This window comes from Elephas maximus, chromosome X (assembly GCF_024166365.1).
Source record: "Elephas maximus indicus isolate mEleMax1 chromosome X, mEleMax1 primary haplotype, whole genome shotgun sequence".
Lineage (NCBI taxonomy): Eukaryota > Metazoa > Chordata > Mammalia > Proboscidea > Elephantidae > Elephas > Elephas maximus.
In genome coordinates, this window is record NC_064846.1 from 38,366,412 (window position 1) to 38,390,576 (window position 24,165).

General features: G+C 38.2%; 1 protein-coding gene across 2 annotated transcripts in view; it reads right to left on the bottom strand.

The window, feature by feature from the left end:
- Positions 1-24,165, bottom strand: part of DOCK11 (dedicator of cytokinesis 11) — a 190,352-nt gene that overhangs the window by 39,101 nt on the left and 127,086 nt on the right. For both annotated transcript variants that reach the window (XM_049872652.1, XM_049872651.1), the window contains 9 exons: positions 19,349-19,465; positions 18,247-18,322; positions 17,544-17,653; positions 15,271-15,382; positions 9,050-9,116; positions 7,662-7,709; positions 6,135-6,277; positions 4,490-4,605; positions 1,858-1,995 (listed from right to left, as the gene is read on the bottom strand). In XM_049872652.1, the coding sequence (XP_049728609.1) occupies positions 1,858-1,995; positions 4,490-4,605; positions 6,135-6,277; positions 7,662-7,709; positions 9,050-9,116; positions 15,271-15,382; positions 17,544-17,653; positions 18,247-18,322; positions 19,349-19,465 (927 nt within the window). The remainder of the gene's footprint in view (positions 1-1,857; positions 1,996-4,489; positions 4,606-6,134; positions 6,278-7,661; positions 7,710-9,049; positions 9,117-15,270; positions 15,383-17,543; positions 17,654-18,246; positions 18,323-19,348; positions 19,466-24,165) is intronic.

A 24,165-nucleotide genomic window follows, 5' to 3' on the forward strand; every position in this document is an offset into this window, starting at 1 on the left:
GTCAGCAGTCGCTATCTGCCTTTAACTTTCCATCTCCACAATCACTACTTTACTCAGGCCCTCATCTCTTATCTAGCTTACTGCAACGAGTCTCCTTACTGGTGCCCCTGCCTTTAGTCTTGCCCCTAATCTATCCTCCACACTATTTTTTTTTTTTTAAACCCTGCCCACTCCGGTTCTCTTAATACAAATCTTTGTCTCCAACTTCCATCTGGTGAGGTTCACGTGTATAGCTGCCATTTATGTTGTGGAAAAAAGTATTTCGAATGAATAAGTCATTGGTTTTGCAGAATTCTATCACATCATCTCCATCGTTGTTTCTATCACCAAGGTCATATTTTCCAACTACCAATCCTCCTTTGTTTTCAACTTTCGAATTTCAATCACTTGTAATTATCAGTGCATCTTGATTGTATGTCTGATCAATTTCAGACTGCAAAAGTTGGTAAAAATCTTTAATTTCTTCATCTTTGGCATTAGTAGTTGGTGAATAAATTTGAATAATGGTCGTATTATCTGGTCTTCCTTGTAGGCGTATGGATATTATCCTCTCACTGACAGTGTTGTACTTCAGGATAGATCTTGAAATGTTCTTTTTGATGATGAATGAGACACTGTTCTTGACTTTGTCATTCCCGGTATAGTAGCCATATGATTGTCTGATTTAAAATGACTAATACCAGTCCATTTCAGCTCACTAATACCTAGGATGATATTGATCTTTTATGGGTTCCATTTAATTTTTGATGACTTCCAATTTTCCTAGGTTCATATTTTGTACATTCCACATTCTGATTATTAATGGATGTTTGCAGCTCTTTCTTCTCATTTTCAGTCATGCCACATCAGCAAATGAAGGTCCCGAAAGCTTGACTCCACCCATATCATTAAGGTGGACCCTACTTTGAAGAGGCAAATCTTCCGCAATCATATTTTGAGTGCCTCCCAACCTCAGGGGCTCATCTTCCAGCACTACATCAGACGATGTTCCACTGCTATCTATAAGGTTTTCCCTGGCCAATATTTTTAGAATTAGATCGCCAGGTTCTTCTTCATAGTCTGTCTTAGTCTAGAAGCTCTGCTGACACATGTGCACTATGGGTAACCCTGCTGGTACTTGAAATACCGGTGACATGGCTTCCAGCATCACAACAACATGCTGTGTTGCTTGCATACAAAGCAGAATGGAAGGCCTGGACTGTGCCTTTCTATAATCTTAACTCTATCTTGGTTTATTATGTTTATTCTTAAGTTTCAAAGCTATCAAGAAGAGACCAGAAACAAATCTTTGCTGTCTGTTTCAGTCAAATTTAAATCTCAAAGCCAAGTTTGACATCACTGTTTAAATGAGGTAAGTAGTCTAAAAATTTAGGACCCTTAGGTAAAATCAGCATTGAAAGGAAAAGTTCATTCATTTGAGTATGTATTGACCGTCTATCACTGGCAAGATATTATGCAAGAGCCTGCAGTTATAAACCTTGGTTCCTGCTTTCAAAACATGTCTACGTGATTGCACTAATAGCTTATATACCTTCAGCATGATAATACTTTAAAAAGAATCAAAATAGAACAAAAATTAGTAAAGTTGGTAATTTGAAAATGGTACTCTTCAAAGGAGCCTATTGAAAAAGGAAAGGTATGACAGGGTCAGGTTCTGATCTTAGGAGATTCTTAATCACGTCAGGCCTTTTTGATGTATTTTGTTGTTCTATACTTATATATTACAAAGGCAATACCTATGGCTTTCTTATGTGAGGTTTGTAGATGTCACGTCACAATAATCCTCTCTCCCCTCCCTTTCCTTTCCTTCTTGCCCTAGAGTTAGCCCACTAGCAGATATAAAGCTTCTTTCCTTACCTTACTGATGAAAGCTCTCAGTGAAGCAAAAACATGTTTCAGCGACACTTCAGACTGTCCATTTTTAAGAAAAGCAAGATGAATATCAAATACTTTTTTCATTAATGGGTTGTGGCCATCATTGTTTAAAAGCTGGGTCTATAAAACATGAGGAAAAAAGATTTGCAGAAATACTTAGCTTACTCCCCCATCCTTCCTCCCCCCCGTATGCTATAATGAGAAAACTGACTTCAACAATACCTGTTTATCAAATGATTGTTTGGAAGTTTCCAAAAAAATATAAAGCCTTTAATATAATTTTAAAATATTTCTGTCATCTTTCAATTTGGAAAGCTCAAAATAGTACATAAACTATATCTACCAGTATACCAGCTGCTGTATAGTCGATTCCGACTCATAGTGACCCTATAGGACAGGACAGAACTGCCCCATAGGGTTTCCAAGGAGCACCTGGTGGATCTGAACTGCCGGCCTTCTGGTTAGCAGCCGAGCTCTTAACTACTATGCCATTAGGGCTCCTAAACTGTATCTATAATATTTAATTCCATAATTCCAAATAGATAAGAAAAATACATTTTCCAATGCAACACAACCAATACAGAACTAGTATGGAAAGAGTATTTTATATTAATCTTACTATACTGCTTTTCAATTAAGAAATCAGTATATTAGAAATGGGTACAAGGCAACCAGACTTTGTATTTCTCTGATGAAGAGTTAAAGAAAATATTAATTCTATTTTAGAAATCTATTATCTAATTCGTTTAAAAATATGATTAAAATAAGACGTGTAGTCACTGGTGATAAATATAACCCTTTGTGAGTAGAGATAACGGCAGCCATCTCAATTCAACAGACTATGTAAACTGTTCAAATGCCCCTTGCAAAGAGAGACATAAAGGAAACAATAAGATGTACAAAAATATCTATTGGTTTGTGAACCTTTAAAAAAAAAAAAAAAAAAAGGAATGGCTAACTTCATTACATTGTAAACTTGTTTCATATCCTACCTTTCGGCCCAATCCTCATACCCCTCAAGAACTAATCATCCTATTATAGTGTGGCAAAAACAAACAAAAAACCTCAAAACTGCAAAGGGCCAAAACAATATGCAAAGTGTGACAGATCTAATGGTACATGACAGTGACAGCAGAAATCCCTGGATGATGTTAAATTTTTCTGGCTCTTTCCTCACTATACTTATAAGCATAGTACAGTGATTAGGAGCATGGACTCTTGATAACTGGCCTAAGTCTGAATTTGGATTCTTCCACTGATCAGCTATGTGATATTAACCTCCCTGTAAGTCTGTTTTCTCATTCATTCTATATGTGAATGATAACAGTATCTACCACATAGGGCTATTATAAGGATGAAGGATGAGTTTATGTGTGTATTCTTAACAGCTTTATTGAGGTATAATTTACATAACAAAATTCACCTGTTTAAAACGTGCAATTCAATTACTTTTAGTAAATTTCTATAGAGTTGTGCAACCGTCACAATCCAATTTCAGAACATTTCCATCACCTCAAAAGGATCCCTTGTGCCCATCTGCAGTCCCTCCTCAGTCCCAGGGAATCCAAACAAAAAGTAAGTTAATACTTATAAAGCACTTAGGACGTTGGTGCTGTTGTTAGCTGCCACTGGGTCGATTCCAACTCATGGCGACTCCATGTGTGCAGAGTAGAACTGCTCCACAGGGTCTTCAAGGCTGTGATCTTTTGGGAGCAAGTTGCCAGGCCAGTCTTTCCAGGCGCCTCAAGGGTGTGTTGGAACTGCCCACGTTCCGGCTGGTAGTTGAGCACTTAACCATTTGTGCCACCCAAGGACTCCGATGTTAGGATAGTGCCTGACATCTACTAAGAGATATATAAATGTTTGTTACATAGTATCAGAATAGGAATACAATGCAAGCCATGAGGCCAAGTGCCCTTCTTATTTATTGGCACTATGAAAAATGAACTCACGTGGCATTTTAATCAGAACAAACTTCATAAAGAGATTCTGTAGCCTATTTCTTATTAGTAACTAATTTGATTTTCTCTTAAGCATCTTTGCAAAAAACACAGGCCAGGTTTCCATAGTAAATCTGGAGGACTAAAGCAATGAATTGAATTACTAAGGGAAAAAATTATCTGTGTAACTCAGGCAAATGCAAGCATGATTTTTCACCTTTGAGTTCTATCCTTAATCTTACCTTACATTATAAACTGTTTTTACCTTCTTTTTTTTTCCTATGGCAATGATGATTCACACGGAGAGACAAATAGCCGAGAAAAAATACTAAGTGCCTGATTAGGAAATCAAACAGCCTACCTGGACATCATCTAGCCTGACAAAATATCTCATCAGAATAGGCATTTGGGCAAGCTGATCCAGGCATGTTTTGGGCAAAAAACTATTGGACAGTTTTATAAAAATATGAAAGAACTGTTATTAAACGTGAAAATAAAACAACAGAATTTAAGAGGTAGAAGGGAGCTTAAGGACAAAACGGTCCAATCCCCTCACTTTATGAATGGGGCAAGTGAGTCTCATGTGACTTTCCAAGGTCTCACAGTAGCCACGCTGCTCTGCCATCCAAGTTTCCCAATTATGCTACCTTTGAATTCTAACCCTTCATTTTTACCTTGAAGCACTGGGTGAAAAAAGATATGGTATCCAGGACTGTGAGGGAAACTTCAGTAGCAGTGTTGCCTTCAAGAAGTGCCTGGTGGAAAATGTCTGCTTCAGTTGTTGTAGAACCTAGGATCAAAAATAAATTAATTGAAACTTTGCCCAAAACAGAGATTCACGAAAGTTTCCAAGATTTTTTTTCCCGAAGACTCAGAAAGTGATGAGCAAGAAGAAAAAAAAAAAAAAGAAGAAAGGGGGCTCTCAATTCCTATAGCCCAAATAAGTTTCACTGTCTTAATTCATTAATCAAAGATGGTTAATTGATTCTACTACTTTTCACTTCAGCTCTGTACCGACGGCTCCGCAGCAGGTAATAAGGGACCCATTTTATTCAGTGATTTCAGTGATAAACTACAGGGATGTAACTAGGAAATAATGGCGAAGCATTTTAGCCCATGCCGCTAATTCTGTGTGCAAGAATGAGAAATCCACAGAAATTCAGCCACATTACATACAGAAATATGAGGGCAATGGTGGTTTGGCAGTGGTGGTTCCGTGGTAGAATTCTCGCCTTCCACGTGGGAGACCCAGGTTAGATTTCCAGCCGATGTACCTATCAGTGGGGGCCTGAGTGTTGCTATGATGCTTGAACAGGTTTCAGTGGAGCTGACAGACTAGGAAGAAAGGCCTGCCAATCTCCTGCTGAAAAATCAGCCAGTGAAAACCCTATGGATCACACTGGTCTGATCTTGTTGTGCATAGGGTCATCATGAGGAGGGGGCCGACTTGACAGCAGCTGACAATTATGCCAGAGACATGTGATGCTTGTTTATACATTAGAAGGAAAACAAGGTATCTGGGCCAACTGAAGGAAGTTGATTCATTATACTTTTACAAGTGACGGGGCAAAGATGAAGGCTGTAAAACTTGCTTTTTTTTTTTTTTTCAAGATCCTGAATCTATTAGCTCAGAGTTCATTTGGTTGAGACGTTTGTTTTTAGTATTACTCTCTACCACAAAGCCAGTTTTGCTGGCTTCTCTACCTGCAACCGCAAGAGGACTTTATGGACATTAATGTTTTCTTACTCTGAGTTCTTATTAATATTTGCTTTTCAGAGGATAGTTTCCATTTATATAACCTTCTAGCTTCTCCAGCTAGGCAAGGTTTCTCTCCTGGTCCTATTTGCCTTTTCCAGACTGCAACCTGTCTGAAATACAACTTTGCCAAAATGGTATTTAGAATTAATTACTCTCTGCACTCAGCTCAGCATGTTCATTGAATGAATAGTTAACTCTAAACAAATATTATCTATACTATTACATGAAGCATGCCATTACTTGCATTATTAAAGTGTAACAGTAAGAATGATTTCCAATATTAAATATGATGAAAATAGTGATTTACTGAAAAAAAAACTTTAAATACTCAGCTAGGAAAAAAACCCACCGTTACTTAAAATTGTTGAAAAAACCCATGTATATTTTATTATAATGTATTAACACATAAAATAGTTTTATATAAAAAACATAGTAGCAATATACAAATATATGTGAAATCATTTCCAACCATCCTGGTGATTTAAACCAGGCCTTCTTTAAAGTTAAACAGCATTTACCTGGCTGTTTCAAATGGGCACCCTACGCACATTTTCACTTACTGTGATTAAGCGTAAATGAACTTTCCAGGCTACTTAGATGCTGAAGCCGAGCTTGCATCACTCCTGATCTGTTTCGAAGAGCCGGCATGGTTTGCGATTTTCGGTCTATTCCTAAGTGTTTAGACAGCCAGGCATCATGCACCCTAAAATAAACATTAAAGTTAGGAAATGGAGTGCTCCAATAATGTATCTCAATGTTAGATTCTTTTTAAGTAGAAAATAATTAGGTTTCCATGAAAACATGATGCTACTGTCAACATTCTACCAACTATTACTTGGGTTAAATGAGGCATTGCTGGAAATCACATAGTTTTACTGTATCTTTAAAATAGATTATACTATAAGAAGGTTAATTAAGGAACTTGGAAAGAGCTTCCCACTTCCCCCGTTCTCAAAAATATCTGAGTTAGGTGGCCAATACTCCAATAAGATTTAGCCTTTTCGTAGGAGGGCAAGAGTCCGAGAAGACAGTGCAAGGGACACTCAGTGTTGAAACGAGGGGGAAAAAAATCCCTGAACTGAGATGTTCAAGGTGCTAAACTAATCTGTTTCTGGGTGCCAGATAATTGTGGATGAGAAATTTGTACTCTGTAAACATGTCTATTTTTCAAATTTATGAGCTTTTGTTTTTCTTTAATGTTAAGATTCCATTAAAAAAAAAAAAAGTCACAATCGGGTCTTACATGAACTAATGAAGAAAAAGGGTTTATCTATCCTCTAGTAAACATAGTGAGCCAGTCAGCAGAATCCTAGCAGCTAAGGCTCATAGTGGCAGTACCCATACTGGCTCTAAGATATGGGGGAAAACAGTAGAATTTGGAATCCTCTTCATCTCAACCACCTGTTCTGGGATGTTCCAGAGACAAAGCAAGAAATCCTACCCAAACAGCCTTTTCGATTTTTTGAAGTGCCATGGAATTGAACTTTAAAAATAACAACAACTGTATCTGAGTTACTTAACTAAGTCTACACTTAAAATAAATCCTACTGAAACAAGTGAGTAACCTTTGCCTTAGGGTCCCTGAAACACTTCTTTAGGTATTTATTTCACTAGGACTTAAATGGCAAAAAGAAGAAGCAAATAAGGTATAACGTATCTCCCAATCGCTGTTGGGGATTTCTATTTACCTTAGTAACTGAGGTGAGTATTGCTAGATTGTAGACAAAGGGACAAGCCTCACAGGTGTCCTCATTTTATAAATTCCTGACTTCCCCTGGATGTTGCCCTTACTTACATCCTTCAGGGAAGACAAGCATCTGTTCTCGGATTTGTGCAATCTCACAGGATAGAAACCCTGCCTATGAGTCTAACCATTATTTCTTAAGAAACTTAAAAATATTTTAAGTTCACACTGGTTTAATTTAAACTTTATTATGTTGGGACACGTTAAATAAATCATGCAAATTTTGAAAGACTTTAATGAAAATGTTTATGCATTGATTATCCTGAGATTACACGGGATGGTTAAGATTGCCCTCTGTTGGAAGAGAAGGGGAAAATAGAATTCGCAGTACTAGGGAAATTACCTTGCTATGTTTCTTTTCCCCATGTATCTGAAGTGAAACAAACATACTCTAGAAAGAAAAACAATAGGACGTTAGTGATATATTACTATACTCTACAACTTAACAAGTAATATTTGACAAATCATCAATGACAAAGACCGATCTATTAATGCCATATTACATAATATGTTATGGTTTACATAAATAAATATACACACAACTACTTGCAAGCTTGCCATATTACATCTTTCTACATTTATTTGTTACAGTCGTATCAGCACCAGAAAAGTATGCTTCTTCATATACCGTTCTAATTACTGATTTTTAAGAAACAACTATCGACGCAAATCATCCTTTGCGTTCTATAACATATACCCACATGCATTCTGTAACATTAGGACCCAAAAAAGGGTCTGAAGTCTTAAGAATTGGGGCAATTGCAGTATTTTTTTTTCTAATGGTATTAAGGCACTTTCTAGTATCAAAAATCTCAAACTAGACAAAAGTAAGGAGGAAAGCATACTAAATCCCCAGGTACCCATCGCCAACCAGATTCAACGATTATCAACTCATACTCATTCTTGCTTAACCTCTATTCGCAACAGGTCTCCTGGTCTCCCCATCTCCCACCCCCCATTTCCTGTGTTTTTTGAAGCAAATCCCCAACATCATATATTTTCATCAGTAAATATTTCAGTATAATTACAATAGTTTTTTTTATCTCAAAAACAGCTATTTTAATCAGCTGACATTTTCTGCAAAATTTCGAAAGACTTTAATCAAATATTTATGCATTGATTATCCTCTTTCTTTTCTGGCAGACATCATATATGCATACTGTTAATGTAAAAATTTCTTACATTTCCTTTTAAGTCTGATTTTTCTTTAAGCTTTGAACAACGATGTAAAAGTAGTTCTGCATATAGTATACAACAACTTCCCACCTCCAGACTAGGTTTTTTCCCCAAGTGCTTTGAAATGGAGGGTGTGTGCGTGTGTGTGTATGGATGTATATGCATTTCTGAAGTGGGTGGGATTACTCAGCTCTACATAAAAGCACAAATTCTAAATTCCCATCATTTAAGCAGCTCACTAATCCAACATCTGCTCCAAATGAATGATCTGTGACAGCTGATGCCACTTTCAGTTTTCCAGATCACAGAAAGAATGCTGGACTGTAAATATGGTCTATTATTAGTTTTCTATACTATCATAAATACTTCAGCCACGTTTATCTACACGTGAAGAGCATCTACGCCAGCCTCTATATTATCAAATTATGTAATAATTAACAATTCCCTAAATTCTTAGCAAATAAGCTGTTGAAAAAGGAAAATATTTTATTATATTTGGAAATTAAGCTTCCCCAAATCAGGCAAAGTTTATGAAAATAAGTTAATGTAACTTACTCTAGAAGTATGAGAATGTTTATGAGCTCCTGAGGAGATACTTTATTCCAGTAAGTTAAGAGAGTATCTGAAAATGGAATAAATAAAGCGTCAGATCTTGAAATAGGGTAAATTGCATAATGCATCCCCAAATACAATACACAGCTTCAACAACCGTCAACTCATGGCCAATCTTGTTTCATCCATACCCTCCCCTCTCTCCTTTCACTGTCTAATATATACACTGTATTGTTTAAATTAATACCATATATATTCCTTAGTCTATAATTATTTTAGCTACAATTCTTTTCATTTACATTGTAAATGTTCTGTTGGATGGCTCATCCCGATCTTCGTATCATCCCTGAAGATAGAGAAAGGGAGGTTGTTGCATTTTTATTTTAGACCTGGGGCTTTTAATGAACTCCCTGAAATCTTATGCAAGACGGTGTGTTTATATGCATTTTTCTGAAGAGGGCGTTAAGTGCCTTTGCATGCTACTCAAAGGGGTTTGTGAACCAAAAAGTTTAAGAACTGCTTTAGAAGAAGAGATGAATAATTTTCCTTTTTTTCCTTCCTCTTTGCCTTTGGATTATAAATTATGAAGGCCTGGAAGAATGTACTGTACACAATAGGTATCCCTATATTTGGGGCATTCTAGGTACTTTTTTTTTTTTTGTTAGGTACTTAGTAACTGTGTAACAAAGATAAACTTGTGGTTGAACAGTGTATTAAAAATGGGACTACACTGTTGCTCCAGTGGCCTATGAGAAAAAAAATTCAGACTTGATAATCTGACATCTAAGGATTTTAAAAATCTACCTCAAGATCAATAGTATATCTGTAATTCTGCCTTCTATAGCTTAGTGAATTTTAACCTTTCCTATTCATATTTTCCTATTTACTTTCTATAAAACTGTTGACAAGCTCAAGTATTATTATACATATAATAAATATGTGTTTCCAAGGGATTTCTTATGTCTGGTCTGGGATGTGCTTGCCTGCTTCGATTTATTTCGTTTTTATTATTTCATGAAAAAAAAAAAAATTCATGGGACTGGGATAATCCAGGCAAGCCATTGTTAATGAAAGTGTTAAAATAAACTGGCTCTTTGTAAACCCTGGTGGCATACTGGTTAAGTACTAGGGCTGCTAACCAAAAGGTCAGCAGTTCAACTCCACTGGATGCTCCTTGGAAACTCTACGGGGCAGTTCTACTCTGTCCTATAGAGTCGCTATGACTCGGAATCGACTCAACGGCACTGGGTTTGGTTTTTTGGTTTTTGGTGTCAGATGATATGAGATGGCAAAATAAACACTGAGTAAAATAAGTTGTAATATAATAGGAACTATATTTGATATGGAAACCCTGGTGGCATAGCAGTTAAGTGCTACGGGTGCTAACCAAAAGGTCGGCAGTTCAAATCCACCGGGCGCTCCTTGGAAAGTCTATGGGGCAGTTCTACTCTGTCCTATAGGGTCTTTACTGAGTCGGAATTGACTCAACAGCAACGGGTTTGGTTTAGATTTATATCTGATATAAAAGTCTCTTAAGTGTATTGCATATACTTTTTACTTTTTTTCTTTACTTTCTCAACGCACTGTTAATGAGATTTAAAAAAAGAAAAATATTACTGCCACTTAACTTTCCATTTCTTTTTTTTTTAAAACCCTACTCTAATACAACTACTGGTGCCAGCAGGCCCTTCTCTACAAGTAAAAAAAACTTGCAGTTAACATGAAAGCAGGGAAATGATTCGATTTCAAACTGAGGTAGAGGTTCGCGAAGATAGGGATGGACGACTAGACAATGTTGGCTATACAGGGATGGGGGGAACGGAGCTTTTACTTACTTCTTTCAATTGTTTTAAAGGACAACGAATGCAGATAGGGCTTGAAGATTGTAAGATATTAACCATCAAAAACAAAAATGTTACAATAGTTAAAAAAATTAAGCTGGAGGTGACTTCCGGTCTCCCCCCCTTCAGATTCGTTTCTCCTCACAAAGACCGGAAAGCTCTCCCAGAAGGCACTGGGTTTCCGGCCGCTCCTCCGCCGCTTGCCGCCATCTTCGCCGCCATCGCCATCGCCGGACTGTGCAGTCCGCCCTCGCCCGCCCGGTTTTGCCGGCCCTTTCCACAAAGAAGCCGGTACCTCCTTCCAGCCAGAAAGCTCGGCCTATCTGTCTACTCCTGAACTTCGCAGCCAGCAGTTTCGCAAAAGGTCTGTAAAAAGAGCTCATCCCTGCCGCGGCGTTGCTCTAGTCAGATTCATCGCCGCCATTTTCTAGGTGGCGCTGTCCAGCCAGTCAGCTGTCTAAACCTTGGTGAGACATGATGCAGACAGGGAATACGGGTGGGAGAGACAAGGAAGGTGCTAAGAAATCTTCAGTAGGAGATGAGTGGCAGTTTAGTGTATGTGATTTGTCGTCTGATGATTTTAAAAAAACCTGGCTAATACTGAAAGAGCTCCATGATAAAGAGCTACGCCGTTTACAGGTGAAGTTAACTAATCTGAGGAAAGAACGACTGGCAGACGGCAGACGAACCGGTTTAATAGCCAAAATTAGAGAGTTGACTGAACAACAGAAAGTCCTCCATGACACCATTGACAACTTGAGACAGCAGTTAAGCTCAAAAACTTGTGATCGCTGTTCAATTAACGAAGCATATAGGAGAGCACTACAGCAAGAATTTTATAATATCCACCAACAAAATCTTAAGTTTATTACTGAACTCTGTAAAGAAAAGAGTAAATTAAGAGAAGAAAATAAAAAGCTTTCTGCAAGACTAAAACCAAATATAGAACGATTTCATGTTTCTTTTTCTGATAGTGATGATGACACCACTACTTCTTCTCAAAGGATTTTGCCAGTTTTTTCTGTCAGGGACCCTCCACAAGGAACTCAGGTGAATTTGCCCATAAGAGTGATGACGCAGTCACATACTCAGTTGATGAAACGAGCAGGACTAAAGGAACTGCAACAAAGTTCAAAGCTTTCAACTTCACTTTATGTTCAGGATGTCTTTGAGATGTCAGAGACTTCCTTTGTGAAAACTTCTTCTAATGGCAGTAAACCTATCACAGGAGGCAAAGCCGACCAGAAATCACCTGTACATCCTTTAAAATCTACATTTGATGCTAAAAAATGGTTTGGATTTGAAGATGTCTCAGACACTCCTAAAGACACGCTTTGCCGTGCAAAAACGAAATGTGAAAAAATCTCTACACAGAAGACCACACAGAACACCACACAAAAGCACAGAACTCAGATTGACCTCTCTTGGAGCCTTTCCAGTATTTCTTCAGGAGAAAAGCAGGACAGTCATTTAGTGTCTGAAACTTCAGAGGAAAAAATGCCTGGTTATAATAAGGCCTTATTAAGCTCTACACAGAAAAAGGAAACGCTCCCTTTGAATGTATTTGACTGTACTTTAAGATCTGGTGAGAAAGGATCGGTGCTTGAGATTTCTCGTTACAACACTGGATTTGGAGTGAGAGATGTCAGTTTCGAGAAACCTTCCATTGAGCGATCTACTTTGAAGAAGAAGAGTAATGACTCTACAAGCACAGGGTATGCTGCTGATAAAACTCAAGATGATACCGAGAGTTCCTTATTGAGGTCTACACTGAAGAGAAGAGCCAGGACCCAGTTAGAAAAAAAGAGGAAGTAGATTTCCCTCATCATTGCTCTTGAGAAGAATAACGCTTTTGTTTTTCAAGAGGACAGTTGTCCTGTTAATTCAGACTGTGTAACCAATAATCTCTGACTCTTAACTAATGCCTTTTTTCAAGATACAACAAACAAGGTACTAAAGCCTAAAAAAAAGGCTAAGCAAATGACTAAGACTTTGCAACATTTAATTACTGCCTGTTTAAAAAAAAAAATACAGCTATAAATAGAGAAGAAAATGTCAGCCTTCAGAATCCCTCTACTTATATATAAAAGTGTAGAGATGGACCATCTTTTTGTTGACATTCATGTTGCTACTGTTTATGAGCCAATAAAAAAGGCAATATTTTGAGACCTGAAGGGTATGGACTTGTACAAGTTCAATATTTAAACCCATATCTCTATGACTTAAAATATTTACCGGACAAGACAAAGCAACTAAAGTACATCTATTGAGTATAGATCCAGAAACACATTTCTCAGAATAAAATGCTTTACAGACATCATATTACATGACTTTATACTTACAAAGGATAAAGAGGAGATGTGACAGACTATACTGGTTACTGAAACTGTGCTTTTAAAAATGAAGAGCAGAAAAAGAAAAACCTAATTAACAAAGATTAAATATTTGGCAGAGAGTACCATCGCTGAGGAAGCAAGGTCAACATTTACAAGAAGAGGGAGGAGGAACTATCAAGTTCTCAAGAAACAAAACAGTCATCGTTACAGATCTTAAAAAAAAAAAAGGCAGCCAGTGACTTGTCACTGGTTTGCATGGTATGTATGCTTGCATGTATGTTGTGCAACGTGTGTATGCATGCACGTCTGTGTTCACTTGCACACAGGAGTGGAGGAGGGGAGAGCTAGTCAGCAATGACTCTCCCTCCTCCCCACTTTCTTCTCTCTCTTCCCCATCCTACTTTCCCTGGACCGTTCTATTTTTATTTTATTTGATGTGTCGCTTGGGTCTCTTCTTTTTTTAAACAAATTGGTTGAGATAATCCACATATTTAAAAGTAATTCATTCAAATAGTACACAATACAGTAGTTTATAATCTATTCACAGAGCTGTGAAACCATCACCACAATTTAATTTTTAGAATATTCTCATCACCTTAAAAAGAAACCCCATGTACACTAGCAGTCACTCGTCATGTTCCCCCACGTTTAACCTTGTGGGAAGATAAAAAGAGTGAGCTGTGTGTGCAGTTATTATTGGATCTGTTATCTCCTGGAAAGAAATACTACCAGGGTTGAAAATTATCTCCCTTACTTCTTTCTCAAAACACAGAGGCCCCTCACACATTGTCATTATAATCTTTAACTTTTACTCTAAGTTACACTTTCGTTGAACTTAAAAGATTCCAGTTATCTGTTCTGTTGTTTTATTCTATGAACACATTTGAGACTTTATTGCTCATATCTGGTTAGTTGTTCATTTTAACATTAGCTAGCTAGCTATCAACTGACTTTGTTTTTATACTTTGTATTACTACAAACAGGATTTAAAGCTAGCAGTGTTTAGAAAAAAAAATTAAAAAATAGAAAAAAAATTTAAAAAAAGAAAAGAAAAAAATTAAAAATAGAAAACAAAAACAAAAAAAACAATGATTATGATGAATAAGAACCCAGGTAACTTTTTATGTTCTTCATTCCTGGATACATTTTCTGAGCAAAAATAGGAAGAAAAGGGAAAGCACAGAGGGAATTTTGTAACTAAATGTGGTATTTGGGAATAAGATGATAACTCTTTGATTTTACTTCCAGAAGACGTGCAGTTATGAAAATCCTTTCGTTATATTCCATCATAATGTAAACGGGGAACTGGTAACACCAATAAATGATCTAGTGTCTTGACAGAATACACCAAGGAGACAAACAGCCCGACAAGAACCTGACCCCACCAGCTACTGCTTAGCACACCACAGTGGTAATGTAAAGGGAACACCCTCAGAGCACCCTTCCTAATTTTTTGTTTGTTTTTGATTTTTCCAAATCCTGGGTCAAATAAAAGTTAAAGTATTAAATATCAATTCTGCTTATGGTTTCTTTCTGTTTACATTGGTCATTTAATGTATTATATACTCTACATTGAAAAGGTATTCAGTATTTTGTAAATGACTGCCTCACTTTAAAAATTGCTTTTAAATGATTTCAGAGAAACAAACCTGATTCAGACTGAAATGAACCTATTTTAAGTTACAATACAGAAACATTTTAAAGTCAGAGTCTTCAAAGATCTGTTTCTATTGCGCATTTGCTCTATACGCCAAAACCCCAAACTCGCTGCCATCGAGTCAATTCCAACTCATAGTGACTCTAGGACAGAGTTGAACTGCCCCATGGGGTTTCCAAGGCTGTAATCTTTACAGAAGCAGACTGCCACATCTTTCTCCTGTGGCAAGGCTGGTGGGTTCAAAATGCCGATCTTTCAGTTAGCAGCTGAGTGTTTAACCACTGCGCCACAGGGCTCCTTGCTTTACATACAGTATTTATCTCATGAACCTGTGAATCTAGGAAGCTGAACATCTCATACAGTCTACATTTAATATGCTTGGTAACTAACCTTCTGAAATCATTTTTATAATATACAGGTAGCACATCAGGAGGCTTCTGATTTCACACTGATCCAGCCTGTTATACTGGGATACACTACTCCTTGTAGAACTCTGCCGGGTCTGTAATATAAAAACAGGGCGCTTTTGTGAAACCATATTAAAACCAAACCCATTGCCATCTAGTCAGTTCTGACTCACGGTGACCCTATTAGTACTATAATTTTCTATAACCTTTAACTCAGTAACTATTTTTATCCTTAGTCCTCTGTGGGAAAATTCTAAGCATGAATCTAAATTTTATGTCACACTTTGAAAGAAATGGGCTGAATCTTTGTTGCTACTGTACTTATAACATCACTGGGAATTACCTTGGGGAATCATCAAGATAACTCTGCATTTCACTTCCATATGCCCTATCTTTTGGTATTAAGAACTTTAAATAATGTGGCTATTACAAGAAAAATAATTTTTACATGGAAGAAGAACCTCTGGTACATGGAAGCTTAAGAAATCTTTTAAACCCCTTTAAGGAGTCTCTCCTTGCAAAAACCAAACCCAGTGCTGTCGAGTCGATTCCGACTCATAGCGACCCCACAGGTCAGAGTAGAACTGCCCCATAGAGTTTCTAAGGAGTGCCTGGTGAATTCGAACTGCCGACCCTTTGGTTAGCAGCTGTAGCACTTAACCACTACGCCACCAGGGTTTCCAGTCTCTCCTTAGAGTTTATCAAAATCCAATCTCCAAATCATAGGTCAAAAAATTGATCTAAAAATGGACTAACCATAGATCAATAAGACAATTGCACTAGAAAGGGTGCAGTAGTAATTCAAAACTAGAGCCTCTATAAAGTAGTGATGTTCCTATTTAATGACTTGTATTAAAATATCAGAAGTTAAGCATGATGAGATCTGACTTACTAGAGGATTTGTATGAATAGAGTAATAATACTCTAAGAACTTACCATTGTTAAAAATCACTTTCATTTGAGCTAAACTGTGGATACACATTTACTCAGACGGGATAGAAAGCGCTTTCACTTGGAGCAAAACAAGTAGGTTCTGACTGCTTACTACATGTGTGACTACCAGCAAGTCATTTAATCTCTCTGACATTTACCTGCCTTATTTATGACAGTGTCTGCTGTCATTCTGAATGGTGTGATGTAAGAACTTTTATGAATCAACTAGTTACCCAAAGGCTCAAGGAAGTACACTATAGCCCACTGGTTCTCAAGGAGTGGTCCCTGACCAGCAGCATCAGCATCACCTGGGAGCTTGTTAGAAATACTGATTGACAGGCCTCACCCCAGATGCACCAAATGAGAAACTCTGGGAGTGGGGCCCAGAAATAAATTTTTATTAAGCCTCCTACGTGATTCTGATGCACTAAGAACGTGGTGAGACAGGAGACAGAGTGCTTGAAGTAGAAAATCTGGGTTCTGCTCTGACCCTGCCCACTAACTGTGTGATTCTCCTGAGTCACAGTCCCAGTTTTTACCTGGGAATTGAGAGTTGGAGTTTATTATTTTTATAGACCCTTCTAACTCCTAATTTTATATGAATCTATGACTTTACATAGCATCATGGTGGTCAGGCTTTGCTAGTCGAAAATGAGGTCTCTCTGCCTCAAGGCAGGTACATACAAAAACCTGAAACAAATGGGTAGAAGAACTGGAGAATATATTCTGATCAACTGATGCTGGGATGCTGAGATCACCAACTTTGGAACTGAAAATTTTTCTCCCTGGTTAATGTCATTATTACAAAAGAATGAAAGGTTAAATTAATTCTCCATGATGAGATTTTAAAATTTTTAAATGACAAGGTTTATTAGAGATTTTAAACTTGAACCTTCCCTCTCTGAAACATTTTACAGTGTGCTAGGGCTAAAGGAGATAGATAGAACTCTTGAAGATGAGTGCCTCATTCTCTACAAATAATCCAGAAAAGGAAGGAAATGCTAACATATTCAAGAATTATGGAATGCTTTTTACGGATCTAGGACTGATTATAGGAGAGTAGACAAAAAAAAAAACGAACACCTAAACCCACTGCTGTTGAGTCAATTCTGATACACATCAACCCTGTAGGACAGAGTAGAACTGCCCCATAGGTTTTCCAAGCAGCTGCCAGTGGATTCAAACTGCGGAACTTTTGGTTAGCAGAGGTAGCATGGTAGCACTTAACTGCAGGAGAGCAGAGAGCCTCATATTTACACAACAAAGCAAGATGGCAATAGCCTAACACATAAATAGGGTTATTCTATATATTCAGTTTCTTACATTTTCGCCAGGGTTGCCCTGATCAGGAAATCCTGTTGCTCCTTCTGGGATGAGGGAACCTCTTGAATCTTCCCTCTTAATTCCATGTCCATTTTGAAATGATCCATAAACTGGAAAAGGCCAAGTGCTTGTTAGCAACAGGAAGCACTGTCAAAAATACTTTTAAAAATAAGTACTGGATTAATTTAAGGTATATTTTATGGAACAGATTTAGGTTATCTAAAAGGTGAAAGTTATACCAAAACACCGTAAGAAGTTAATATACGATAAACCATTTATTTTGATACCTTAAAAACACTTTGCTGTATATGAAACTGTAAGAAATTCCTTGGAAGTTGTAAAATACAGCCACATAATTCAAGAGATTATTTTATAGATAAGGAAGCTTGGGCCCAGAAAAGGGAAGTGTCTTGCTAAAGAATGATGACAGGGAAGAGGATCTGAAATCAGTGTCTTTCTCATTATCCTCTTTTTTTTCAGTATACCAAGCTCCTGTTTGAAACAAGCTTAATCAAGGGAATCTAAGCAAAAACAAAACAAACAAAATGTACCTCCAAGTGTCAGCCAGATTTTAACTAAACTTTAGTAGAGATCATGCTAACTATGTATAGTTTTTATTATATTTCAAATATACAGAGAAGTACAGGGTACATTTCTAAACACCCATGTGATTGACTATATAACCCTTAAAGGACTTAATTACCAGTGTCTTTGTCAGCGCTTAGACTTCCTCTACTTGTAGGTGAAGTAAAGCCACATGCAAACTCATCCCTGGATGCCTGTAACACAATGTGATACTCATGTCATTTAAACAAATTTGTATATTAGGATAAGAAATCTGAATTACCAGAATGAGCTGGTATCCTGATTTTAAACAAAGCTCACTTCAAGAGCTAACAGTTCCACTGGGCAGGCTACATATAAAGTGTACAATTCTGAGCACTGCATTTTAACTGGAGCATGTCCAGAAGAGGGTAACTAGAAAAGGGAAGGGTTTGGAGTGCAGATGATGAAATGGAGATATCTGGCCTGGAGAAAAAATTAGAAGGGACATGGCGAAGGGATATCCTGTGGAGGCGAAAACCGATGTGTTCTATGTATGTGTCTCCAGAGGTCAAAACTAGGACCAGCGCAGAGAAATCACTGACCTTTTAGGTTTAATCTGAGAAAGAATATTTTAATTCTTATGATGGCAAAAGGTTACTTTACCAAATAGGAGACTGATCACCTCCAAAGTTCCTTCCAAGTCTAAGATTCTAAGGTGAGAAAAAGGAGGCGAAACCAATTGTGATGAGCTAAAAGTGACTCACCAGTGAGTACCAAAAGGAGGCTGTCAGGGGAGGGGAGAAGTAAAGGAATACAGTTTAGTCCCTGGTACCTAACATTTGAAAGTTAAGAAATTCTGGTTTGGTTTTCAAGTCGGATAAATATATGAAGGCATATAACAAAAGCAAATCTTAGCAAACATGGGGTATAAGGGATTCTTGATGTTCTCTAGGACCTTGCTACTCAAAGTGTGGTCCTAGGACCAGAAGCAACCAAAAGCTTTTTAGAAATGTAGACTCTCCAGCCCTACCCCAGACCTACTGAATTAGAACCTGCATTTGAACAAATTCCTCAGGTGATTCACATGCCTATTAAAGTTTAAGAAGCACTGCTCTAGGGAAGACTGTGCAAATGTGAAAATGGAGTAAAACACTGAACTATTAAGGTTGAGACCATATAGCGTATGACCCCAATTCCAAGTACATTCAGTACAACAGGATAAACTGTCAAGATTCCAACAGAAACAAATCACTACTTACAGAACTAGGCATGGCTGCACAAGAATACAAGGTATCTCGACCTGCTAATCGCTGTATGTTTTCCAAAAGCAGTCCGACAAAAGGGAGGTACAATTGGGCTATTTTGGCTTGTTGGTTCTGAAAAATAATTATCAAAAGTTATAATAGGTATATGATTTGTATACGCCACAATAAACAGAGTTGGCTCCACATATCGGTTTAAAGACTAAAAGCTGGATAATATCCACAACAAATTAGTGAAGCTGAGTTTATTTAAACTTATAGCTTCAGAACTAATTACCATAAAACTGTTGGAATTTGGATTTATATATGATAGAGAGTCAAATCACATCCCTCAAACACAACCACATGAATAAAACTTTTTTTTAATAGAAGTTGACCTATCAGGTAGATAGTATTAGTCCTGTTCTTTAATTCCAGTGAGTGTTAAGATTCATAAAACCAGGGAATGTCTGTCTTGTTCACTGCTGCATCCTCAGTGCCTGGCACAAAGCAGATGGCCAATACACACTAGCTGAATGAATAAAAAGAAGAAGTGAGAAGACAGTGAATAACTATATTCACTCAAGAAACGTTTTTTACTTTGATTAAAGCTGCAGTTAAAATAATGTGATCTTGGCATGCTAATTACAAGACTTGGGAGACTGATATATTTGTAAATGTGTAAATAAAACTGGCCTCTAGTGGTCTTGATGTGGTACCTCATGCAAATTTATTTGTTGCTTCCCTTAGCTATGGAGCCCTGGTGACGCAGTGGCTAAGAGCTCAGCTGCTAACCAAAAGGTTGGCAGTTCGAATCCACCAACCACTCCTTGGAAACCCTGTGGGGCAGTTCTACTCTGTCCTATAGGGTTGCTATAAGTCGGAATCAACTTGACAGCAACGGGTTTGGTTTTTGGGTTCCTCAGCTATAGGCATCCCTCTCCGATACGTACATACACTCAATCAGAGAAAACAGTGGTTGTGATGGCACAAGAATTGCCCTCCATATTTTAGGACTTTAGGAGGTTTGTCTGGAGTCTTAAGAGAAGGCCTCTACAGCACAATGGTCAATCTATAGAATACAGAAAATTAACAGTATCTCACTGTTGTCTTAATTTGCATTTATTATTCTTGAGGTTGAAGAATTTTCTTATGTTATTTGGCCATTTGTATTTTTTCTTTTGTGAATTTCAGGAACCCTTAACAGACTTAATTCTAACATATGACCCTGTCAACAACAGTCATTAACACCTTGTGGTTCTGATTCAATAGGTCTAGGCTGGGGACTGGGAACCACCCCTAGATGATGCTGATGTACATATAGGTTTGAGGACCACTGATTGCAAGGCAGAAACGGACATTACATGCATCCCTAATAAATGGTTAGTGTTTTTAGCTTCTCCTTAAGCCCTGCCAGCCCTCTGGAGGGTTCTTTTATAAAGGACCTTATAAAGTGTACCTGCTAGGTACAGTTCTGCCCTTTGGAGCTAGAAATAAGTCTGCTTCCATGTCTATGTGGCAGCCCTTAAAATATTGGGAATGGTTATCATGAATCATCTCGATTCACTCTTCACAAGGCTAAGAAGCCCTTCATTCCTCACATGGCTTTGGTGTCAAGATTTTTCATTAGTGTGATCACCCTTTTTTTTGCAATTCTCTAAATTTTCAGTGTCCCACTTAAGATTTGAGAGGCAGTATATAAGACCAGAGACCCTGGTGGCGTAGTGGTTAAGTGCTACAGCTGCTAACCAAAGGGTCGGCAGTTCGAATCTGCCAGGTGCTCCTTGGTAACTCTATGCGACAGTTCTACTCTGTCCTATAGGGTCGCTATAAGTCGGAATCGACTCGACGGCACTGGGCTTGGTTTTTGGTTTATATAAGACCAGTGGTTAGGAGCATAGGTTTTAGAATTTGGCAGGCTTGAATCCCAGTTCTTCCATTACTAGCTACTTGATTCTGAGCAAATCACTTAACTACAGTTTTCTCTTTGGTAAAATGGGGATAAGAAATAATGATATAAACTCAGGTAAGGTATTTAAACACGGCAACTGGCATATAGTGAGTCCTCAACAAATTTTAGCTGCTATTATTAATATTATGCTTTCTAGATGGGAGTCCATTTTAGTTCTGATAGTGTCTTAGTCATCTAGTGCCGCTATAACAGAAATACTACAAGTGGATGACTTTTACAAAGGGAACTTTATTCTCTCATAGTCTAGGAGGCTAGAAGCCCAAATTCAGGGCGTCAGCTCCAGGGGAAGGCTTCAACTCTCTGTTGGCTCTGGAGGAAGGTCCTTGTCCTCAATCTTCCCCTGGTCGAGGAGCATCTCTGCACAGGCACCCCAGGACCCTGGGTCCAAAGGACATGCTCTGCTCCTGGCACTGCTTTCTTGGTGGTATGAGGTCCCCCCCTCTCTGCTAGCTTCCCTGTGCAGGCCACACCCCAGGGAAACTTCCTTTACATTGGATCAGGGATGTGATCTGAGCAACGGTGTTACATCCCACCCAAATCCTCTTTAACATAAAGTTAAAATCACAAAGTGGAGGACAACCACAGAATACTGGGAATCATGGCCTAACCAAGTTGATACACACATTTGGGGGGGGACATAATTCAATCCATGACAGTGAGTGATCTCTAGGGAAGGCGATAGTACGACTCTCTCAGATGAACAGAACACAGGAAAGCACACAGTCATTGCAAAATAGAGTAAAAGTTCTGCATGCACAAACTAGAGAACACAAATAGGCTTGTATGTGCACGAAACAGACGTATACATAAGAAACTGGTAACTGTAGCTGTTTCTGGAGAGATTAACTGCGGGGTGGAGGTAAGGAATGGGAGGGAGAGATTTTGATTTTCCTCTTTTTTTTTTTTTAATACAGTAATACATATGGTGATAAAAAAAAAAAAAAGGAAAACCAAAATCTCTCCCTCCCATTCCTTCCTTACCTCCATCCCCCAGTTAATCTCTCCAGAAACAGCTACAGTTACCAGTTTCTTATGTATTACTTTTAAGGAAACCCTGGTGGCATACTGGTTAAGAGCTATGGTTGCTAACCAAAAGGTCAGCAAAAAAGGGGGATGGGTGAGATTTGCCCACAGCCCAACTAGCAGTAGCAACTTGTAGTTCTCTTAGGTGCCAACATCACTGGCAGTAGGTACAGGAACTGATACAGACCCCAGGACAAATGGTAGACACTGGGCATTCTTGTTCTGATTAGGAAAGACGTCTAATGGTAATTATAAAGGTAGAAGAGTTCTCAAAGCAGTTTAATGAGTATCATATAATAAGGACCAGTGACATCTCCACAATTTCATTAGAGGAGGGATTTTTGTTGTTGTTATTTTATTTTTATTTTTTATTGTACTTTAGATGAACATTTACAGAGCAAACTAATTTCTCATTAAACAATGCACGTATTGTTTCATGACACTGGATGCCAACCCCACCACATGTAAACGCGTGACCCTTCTCAACCTTGGGTTCCCTATTACCAGCTTTCCTATCCCCTCCTGCCTTCTCGTCCTTGCCCCTGGGCTGGTGTGCCCTTTTAGTCTCATTTTCTTTTATGGGTCTGTCTAATGTTTAGATGAAGGGTGAACTTCAGGAGTGACTTTGGTACTGAGCTATAAGGGCGTCTGGGGGCCATACTCTCAGGGTTTCTCTAGTCTCTATCAGGCCAGTGAGTCTGGTCTTTTTTTGTGAGTTAGAATTTTGTTCTCCATTTTTCTCCATCTCTGTCCAGGAACCTCTATTGTGATCCCTGTTAGAGCAGGCTGTGGTGGTAGCCGGCCACTATCTAGTTGTGCTGGACTCAGTCTGGTGGAGGCTGTGGTAGATGTGGTCCATTAGTCCTTTGGACTAATCTTTCCCTTCTGTCTTTAGTTTCCTTCATTCTTCCTTGCTCCCTAAGGGGTGAGACCAGTGGAGTATCCTAGATGGCCGCTCATAGGCTTTTAAGACCCCAGACCCTACTCACCAAAGTAGAATGTAGAGCATTTTCTTCACAAACTATGTTATGCCAATTGAGCTAGATGTTCCCTGAGACCATGGTCCTCACAGCCCTCAGCCCAGTAATTCGGTCCCTCAGGGAGTTTAGATTTGGAGCTTCCATGACCTTGCCTTGTAAAAGTTGTGCTGGCTTCCCCAGTATTGTGTACTGTCTTACTCTTCATCAAAGTTACCACTTATCTATCGTCTAGTTAGTGTTTTTCCCTTAGAGGAGAGGTTCTGGAGTAGCAATCTGGGTGGAAGGGGGTTGACTGGGAGCCTAATCTCAAAGCAGTCTTTCTATTGTTTTTCTTTTCACTTGATTATATACTTATTTGGGGTCACTTTGGGGGCCTGATGGAAATTAGGGCATCATCATTAATTGGGAAAATGTTTTACACAAATGTATTCAACAAATGACCTCCTACAAAGGCCACTTGTGAACTCATTGTGTCAAACAAAGAAAGAGGACATTTTCCTTCCTCATCCAATATACTAGAATTGAAACTTGGGTTAACCAGGTTTATGAAGCAAACAAAGTTCTTTTGGAAAAAACCCTATACTTATTTCATGCCTGTCTAAAGCTTCTGAACAAAGAGGAAAGGGCATCTCAGTCTCTCCCATCATCTGAAACCTTAAACATACTCTCAGAATTTAAAAAGTAAATAATGTCCAAATTTATAAAACAAAATATTTAAAATTCCACCTTCAGGTAAGTCACTGGTGAAATCCCACGTTTCCTTCACTTTTTTGTAAAGGGGGAAAATTAAGAAAAATATACCTTCCTGCTTCAGGGACGTAAAGTTCATTTTGTACTTTTCCTATGAATCCTTTGAGATA